The sequence below is a fragment of the Grus americana genome, chromosome 8 (genome assembly GCF_028858705.1).
Source record: "Grus americana isolate bGruAme1 chromosome 8, bGruAme1.mat, whole genome shotgun sequence".
Lineage (NCBI taxonomy): Eukaryota > Metazoa > Chordata > Aves > Gruiformes > Gruidae > Grus > Grus americana.
The window spans coordinates 29,497,347-29,505,238 of record NC_072859.1 but is presented as its reverse complement, the minus strand read 5'-3'; the positions used below and the strand labels follow the sequence as shown (position 1 = coordinate 29,505,238).

The 7,892-nt window shown below is 41.6% G+C and overlaps 1 protein-coding gene across 1 annotated transcript; it reads left to right on the top strand.

The window, feature by feature from the left end:
* The first annotated feature begins 21 nt into the window (after positions 1-21).
* On the top strand, positions 22-7,613 carry ECHDC2 (enoyl-CoA hydratase domain containing 2). The gene is made up of 10 exons (XM_054833301.1): positions 22-292; positions 1,966-2,033; positions 2,649-2,736; positions 3,249-3,335; positions 4,440-4,532; positions 5,148-5,204; positions 5,588-5,775; positions 6,224-6,274; positions 6,601-6,648; positions 7,344-7,613. Exons 1-10 carry the CDS (start codon positions 172-174, stop codon positions 7,419-7,421), a joined length of 879 nt encoding a protein of 292 aa, XP_054689276.1. The 5' UTR covers positions 22-171; the 3' UTR covers positions 7,422-7,613.
* Positions 7,614-7,892: the final 279 nt, after the last annotated feature.

Here is a 7,892-nt window from a genome sequence, read left to right as displayed (position 1 = left end):
GCGCGCGACAGCTGAGCGAAGGGGCGTGGCGAGCGCCCGACAGGCGGAGAACGGCCACCGCCTCCCCTCCCGCCCCTCTTTCTTAAAGGCGCAGCGCCCCTCTGTCTGGTCCCGGAGGCCCGGCCCCTCGCTGCCCGTGCCCGGCAGCAGCGGAGCCCGGGAAGCGGCGTCATGATGCAGCTGGGGCGGGCGGGGTGCGACCTGTTGCGCTGGGGCCGCAGGGGGGTCCTCGCGGCCGTCCCGCGGCGGGGCGCGGAGGTGCTGGTGGGCGCGGCCGGCGGGGAGAGCAGCGGTGAGTGCGGCGGCCCCCGCCCGCAGCCCGGGGAGAGCGGAGGGCCGGGGTTAGGCCCCGGCGCTCACTTAACGCCGGTTCCGAGGCGTCCGTGGGTGTCAGAGCCGGTTTTCAGGTGCTGCGAGGAGGGGGCAGAAGCCGGTTGAATTTTACCGATTCCTGGTAAAAACACAGCAGGTCCCGACCTGACGCGAGTGGGACCGTGGGTGTTCCTAGCCCCTCCCCAGCCTTCGGCTCTGCCAGGCCTTGCTGTCCCTCAGACGGGCCCTGGAAACACCCGAACTGTCCCTACAGCACTGCCAGGGCACCTTGTACTGGCCCCCGCGGGACGGGGGTCCCGGGGCCGCCGAGCCTCCCTTTGCTCTAATGCCCTCGTAGCCCAGAAGGTGACCGACTGCTTGCAGAGGCCGTAGCAGGCAGGCTGCTTAGAGTCTCTAAGTTATGCCTTGATACTTTTCTCAAGAACACAGCTGCCAAATAAATAGCTAGATGCCTTGTTGTTGTTATGTATGCAGGAAATCTTAATACAAGAAGTTCTGGTTTCCATACCTTAGATTTTTCTGATACCAGTAATGTGCAGTGCTAAAGGTAGGATAGGACCAGGGCATGTCTGCATATCTATACATGAGAATCACTGAGTAATTTGAGTTTTGGTTCAGATTGCCACTGGAATTACTTTCTGGTGGGGGTAACTATTGCAAGAGCTTATAAACAGTTCTTGGTAGTTTTGCTGGTTACATATACATGACTGTAGTTACCAGAATTGTGAATTTCCGTTGCTGGTGCCCGCTGTTACCCGTGTCTTTGTTCCTGTGTGACACATCTGTTGTTTACTGACTGGCCGCTGGCACAGGCAGAGGAATAAAGACAGAGACCTTCTAGCAGGGCAGAATGACCAAGCACGACAGATGCAAGGTGCATCTGTGCACCTACGGCAGCAGCAGCAACAGCATCTTACAATGTTAAGGCCTGGGAAGTGAGCAGAAGTCCAGCCAAGGAAACAGGAGATGGTTTTTTTTCTCTCCAAAGCATACAGAAACCATTGGATAGGAATTTACAAAGCACAACTGCAAGGGAGAAGTAGGTAGATGTTGTGGTCATCTTTTTCTGCTTGGACTTAGGAACTTTGAGGGAAGTCCTCTGCACTGATGAGCTTATTAACTTTAAATTAAAGGGAGCTGCAATTTCAAAACGGTTCTGGAACACGAACTGTGAGTGACCAGCGTGTGCTAGTCTTGTGCAAACAGCAATCCCAAGAGGATGGTTTTCTTCATTAAGGAATATACTTGAACACAGTAAGACTGTACAATCAAAACTGAACTAAGTAACATTTGAAATGGAAACCAAAGGTGAATCATTTGGGTTTGGGTTTTTTTTTTTCCATTCCTGCAGTGATTCTAAGACATACATTCTTGGATGTCATGTTAATTTTTTAAAAGTTTGCTTATTTCTATTATTCACAGTGCTACTGAATTTTACAGTTGTCCTGCATAACTAGGTTTTGTAGACATGGTCTACCACCTCCACTTTTAAAATAACTGATTGTTTTAGAATATACTTTATATGCATTTTCAGGAGAGAGAAGATGCAGCATATGCAGATATTGTTCCCAGTTGAATTCCTGTGTCAGAGAATTAAATGAACTATAACTGAAATTGTCTCCTATTACTAAGGTATTGCTGAAATCCTAATGAACCGACCCCACGCGAGAAATTCATTGGGAAAAGTATTTGTAAATGAAGTGAGTATGGGCCTGGCCTGTAAACATGTTTGGAATCATGATCAATAACTAAATGCAATAAGAATAGTTGTGGGAAATCTGAAACAAACACTTAATTTCTTGCTGAAGACTACATTGGGGCAAGGCAGGTTAACCTGAAGAGAAAGAGATCATGACATGTCTATACTGCAGTAACTTCAGATGCAGATTGGACAGAGATACTGGAGTTACTTAAGTTAGCTAACTTGGATGCAAGTTCATGTCCTCACTTGCTGTTGTAATTACAACAAAAATATACTCATTGTCAGACCTTAGCAGATGATCTGTTCAAGGTTGATAGATTCTAGAGAAAGTCTGGCTCGTGCCTGGACAGGAAGGGGAGTTTAAGGTACAGCAAAGGTTCATCTCTGAATGGAAGAAAATAAGAGATGGGGAAACATGTCATTCTGAGGCTGTCATGGAAGGATCCTGAAGGCTCTACATATGTGATTTCCAGGAGATTCCTGGCACCTGCAGAGGGAAAAAAAAGAGAAAAAAACCACTTTTATCATAGATTAGGAGCTTGCTATAATTTAGGTGTATACCATCCATATGCATAAAGTTTTTCTTCTCTTGTTTGTATTCCCTCCCTCATAGCTGTTCAGTGCTCTGGAACAACTCCGCTTTGATGAGAATGTTCGGGTGGTGGTGTTCAAGAGTGAGGTGAAAGGTGTATTTTGTGCTGGTAAGTAACAAAGGCTCTGCAAACTATTGTCAAAAAACCTGATGGCTTTTAGGGCTGTGTGTCAGATCGTGCAGAAAAGCAGTTTGAAACACCTGCTAAAAGAAAAGTGGGCTGGCTTTTGTGTAGTAAATAACATTGTTGTCTCTTTTGCCTGTTTGCCTCTCAGTTTCAGTGATGAAGATGTGTGATAGTGATCTGTGCAGCCTGTGTGGTGCTGCTACTTGTTTTCCATTTATAACCATCTTCAAGCACAGGTGCCTCTGGTATCGGAGTCCTTGTTTTCCCATTTTATGGGTTATCATCTTATATACAGTGATTGGTGCTGCTCTGTGAAATCTGTTTGAAGGGTGCAGAGGAGCACCCTAGCTGCTGCTCCAGCCCAAGTGTCCACACTCCACCTTCCACTGACCTTACTTAATCAGAACACTCTACTTCAAGACTTGCAAAATGGCCTGTCCTCTGGGATGTCTTTTCCCTGTTCCTGGATTCTAACCTTTTTCTCCTCTATTTAGGTGCAGACTTAAAGGAACGTGCAAAGATGGATGATGCAGAAGTTGGACACTTTGTTAAAAGGCTGAGAAATCTCATGGATGAAATAGGTAAATTATTATCTCAGTTGTAAAATTTGTCCTAGACTGCCTGTACTGAGACATTTAGAAATGGTGCAGGAGGGAAAGGATGCTAGCCCCAGCAGGTTATCCAGTTAGGAGTAGCTTCCCAAGTGGCTCCAGCTTCTGCCTGAAACAAAGATCTGATTAGAATTAAATACCAACTATCCTTCTGCTACTCCAAGGACATATCCTGCTGCTACTCAAGGACAAGATGCATTTCAGTACTGCCTTTTCCATGATGAAGAGCAGCACACATACATGCATATAAGAAGTACCTGCCATAACACAGCATTCTGTATGCAGTTGTGTGTAATCCTTGGGAGGCAGTGCTAGACAAAATGAGCTACATTCGTTGTCCCGCTTTCAATACATGCTCAGAAGCACTCATGATACGGCAATGACCTAAGAATGTGGATTTGGATCTCTGAGTGGATTTGCTAAATGGATTTGTTGAACGTCAGGGGTTTTGTACCTACAACTCCCCCTCCACTTTTGTTTTGCAAAAAAAAAAAACAAAACCCAAAAAAAAAACCCAAAACAGACTTCTACAATTTATTTTCATCCCTTATTCATGAATTACTCTGCTCTCACTAGAGAGGAATACCAAAGTGAAATCTGACTAAAATACCAATCAATCAGAATTGCAGTAATTAAAAAACCAAACAATAATGTAGAGAGAATGACCCTGTCTCACAAAGCACACACAGGGTAGCACCAGAAAAGGTAATCCTTGTAACAGTGATTAGGGATGGTGTCTTTGTTTTGACTGTTTAACTCCAACAGCTGGATATTCACATCATAAATTGGCAAGGAGACAATTCATCCTGTTTTGTGTTGCAGTACTTTGTATTTGCATGCTGCTTTGCATGTAAGAAGAATGTTTCCCATTCCTACAGAGAAGGGAGAAGTGTGAAAAGACAGTTTCTACTATTTAGAGACAGTCAGAAAGTTTGTGGCAGAAGAAAATGAATTCTTGAACAATTTTGAATTGGAGAACTATTAAAAGCTTTAGAATTTAAACATTTAAATTCCAGAAGCAAGTGGAACAGAACTTCTGGAACAAAACTATATGATCTGTATCGTCTTCTCTAGCTGCCCTGCCTGTACCCACAATTGCTGCAATAGATGGCTACGCACTGGGTGGTGGACTAGAACTGGCGTTAGCTTGTGACCTTCGAGTAGCAGGTTTGTGTGTTGCTTCATATAGGATTCTTCTTGAAATCTGTGACTGTATTTTGAAGAGAACGTATCATAGCTGATTGTTAATGGAATCCAGTAGGCTAATAGAGGAACTTAAACAGTTCAGGAAATGAGTAGGCATTTGTCCAGAAATTGTGACATTTAGTTACTATTGGGAAAGCACTTTCCTTGCTTAAAAAGTAAAGCCTATTTTCAGACAAGATTAGGATTCCTTCAGAAAACTATTTATTGGTAGAATTAAATAGTTATTAACATGTAATATTGGATTAGCACTCTGGTTAGATCTTGCCTACTTACATCAGCTTGGACTGGAAGCCTTCCTCCTTCTGCTTCCATTCTTCCATCCATTATATTTCATCAACTATGGTCCCAAGGTTCATTTTTTGAGATAAAATTGCTACTAGGGTTAAGCAGCCATACTACACATCCCTGACTTGAGATGGACATTAAGCGCTGTAGTATTCAGACTTTCTAGCTACCTTGAGAAATGGAGTTCCAGTTCAGTATTGAGTTTGTAGTTTTATTAATCAGTTCAATTTAGAAAATTTGTAGTTATATGGATCAAAAAGAAACTAAAACCTATTTTATTTTTTTTAATAGCTTCATCAGCTAAAATGGGCCTTATTGAGACCACAAGAGGGCTTCTTCCTGGAGCAGGTATCCTTCATGAAATCTTTCTCAGCTGTATAGTAAATATTTTGCCATTAGAGCACTTGAAGTGTTTTGAATTTAAATTAGAAGTAGCATCTTACAGTGACCAAAGATATCTATGAATCAAGAGTTCTGTTCCAAGCCCTGTCTCAGACTTGCTATGAATTTAGGAAAGTCCCTTTATATCTTTTCCTGTTTATCAAAATACTCAAAAGGATGCTGAAGCCTTTCAGGTGCCTTGCAAAGTGTTGACGTGTTCAGCTAGCGGTTATTAAAGAAACACGTGATCCCTTTATTTTTCAAACCTTGTTATATAAGGAGAGAAAATACTATTGTTTTTTGGGGCATTTCTCAGAAATGGAAAATGGTGTTTCTGCTGTTGTCACAAGGTGGAACCCAGCGCCTGCCCAGATGTGTTGGAATAGGTCTTGCAAAGGAACTCATTTTCACGGGTAGGCAGATTGATGGACAACAAGCCTTCTCAATGGGATTAGTAAATCACACAGTGCCACAAAACAATGAGGGAGATGCAGCTTACCAGAGAGCATTAACTTTGGCTAAAGAAATCCTTCCTCAGGTAAGTGTGTTATTCATGTGGTCAATGTAAAGAAGGCATTTCTACTTCCCTTAAGAGAGAGCAAACAATCAAAATTGCTTTCTATGAAGTATTAAAGTCTTGGTTCCTGATGTTTAAGTCTCTTGACTGTATCCTTTTTTTTGTGAATGCAGTTTCTGTAGGAACAAGTGTAACATCCAGCTGCTTAACCCATAGCACAGTTTTACCTCCCAGTTGCAGTTATGCAGACCTGCAGGACACACTGAAACCTTGCACCGCGGACATCTATTAACTGTAGATAACACCAAATTGTTTTCTAAAAATACTTGTTAACTTCCTGCAAATTTCTATAGACTAAAAGGTTATTTGGAGGTAGGATAATAATATAATAACTACACTATTATGAACTGATGTGGCTTTAATTATTTTTAAATGTTTGTTGTGGTTTGTTTGGCTTTTTTTAATAAAGGCTCCATTTGCTGTGAAAATGGGAAAACTGGCAATAAACAGAGGAATGGAGGTAATAAAACTACTTTTTTTAAATACTGAGGTAAATTAAGCAGACAGGCAGCTCTCAAAAATTACTACAGTTAAAACTTTAGAACAGATGAGTTGTAATCCTTGTTTAGATGAGGCATTTAAAACAATTTCAAGGGTTTTAAAGATTTTCTTTAAAGACAAAATTAATATGGCAGGATTTTTTTTTTCTGTAGATGCTAGCACTGTAGTTCTAGTGCAGGAGCGAAGGTCACTCATGAGAAGTGAATGTTTACTGATTTGAGGGATATGAAGTAGTTCTGAAGGCTGTACTTCAGTCAAATCTCACTCCTTCCCTCTCACTCCCAGGTTGACATTGCGTCAGGGATGGCTATTGAGGGGATGTGCTATGCCCAGGTAGGTTATCTTCAGAGTACATTCCTGAAAGGAACAATGGTATGTTTTCTAAAGCCAGATATTGACAGTGTCCTCTTGTATTTTCCTCTCTGTAAGGAAACACTAACAGCTAAATCTAAAGCTTTGAGAACATACTGGAGCACAGTTCCAGATGCCTATTTTAGAATATCAAATGTGTCATGCATAGCAGCCTCTCTCAGCCTGCCTGAGACCAAAGTCCTTCCTTAAATACCCTTCTGCCTAAAGTAATTGTATATTCTTAGTCTCAACAATATGCTAATTACAGGATGAGCTTTACAAATGGTTTTAGGTTTAACAAATTAAAAAAAAATGGATTCTTCTCTAGTCATTCTGACATGTTTTGAGAGCACGCACCTTTCTCAGCTAATGGAACAATGTAACTCCTGTGCTTCTCAGTCTGTTTCAAGATGGTAAAGTATTAATTTTATGGAAAACTGTTTTCCTATATCGTTCTCTGTTCTACAGCCTTTGTCTTAGATGCTTTGCGCATGTGATTTACACTACAACCCAGTCTCTTTATTTTTCCTAATTGCAAAATGCGGAAGGTGGGACTTATCATTGAAAGAAAAGCAATTTTAGTCTTAGACAACTACTGCCAAATTAGTCAGTATTTAAAATACATTAGACTTTTCAATGAAAAACATATCACTTTTTTTTTTTTTTTAAAAACCCAGAATATTCCCACAAGAGACCGTCAGGAAGGGATGGCTGCCTTCAAGGAGAAACGACCACCTCAGTTTATCGGCAAATAATGCTTCCTACCTTCCCCTTGATTTTTTCTGAAGGTAAAGGAGGACTGAAGAGGACCCACTGATTTCTTGGGATTGTTTTTATGACTCCACTCTGTGTACTTATGTCCTTGCCTTGAACTGCATTTCTGAATACTCCACTGGATCATTTTGCTGTAAGAATTCCCAAATAAAGATTTAACTTTGTATAGGTCATCTTTTTAAAAAGTGTACATCTTGATTATGGCTCTCAAATAGATGTCAAGTAAGGAGTATGGAGAAGCTTTGACTCACCCTAAGCAAGTGTTTTGTTTTTTTTTTTGTTAAAAAAAAAGGCAGAAAGATGCTTGATAGGAAAAAAAAAACACCACTCTGAAGAAAAAGTCACCTTGCAAAGAAAGAAAACCTTCCTAAGCTTGCTTCCCATTAACAGTGCTCTTCCAACTCATCAGACAGAACTAGCGCTATTAACACAGAGCAATGGCATTCCACCCC

What these genes read in the sequence shown, in the direction of transcription:
- ECHDC2 (XM_054833301.1), top strand. Translation starts at nt 172, where the DNA reads ATGATGCAGCTGGGGCGGGCGGGGTGCGACCTGTTGCGCTGGGGCCGC. An exon ending in TTGTGACCTTCGAGTAGCAG is followed by an intron (nt 4,533 to 5,147) that starts GTTTGTGTGTTG and finishes TTTTTTTAATAG; the next exon opens with CTTCATCAGCTAAAATGGGC. An exon ending in CAATAAACAGAGGAATGGAG is followed by an intron (nt 6,275 to 6,600) that starts GTAATAAAACTA and finishes TCTCACTCCCAG; the next exon opens with GTTGACATTGCGTCAGGGAT.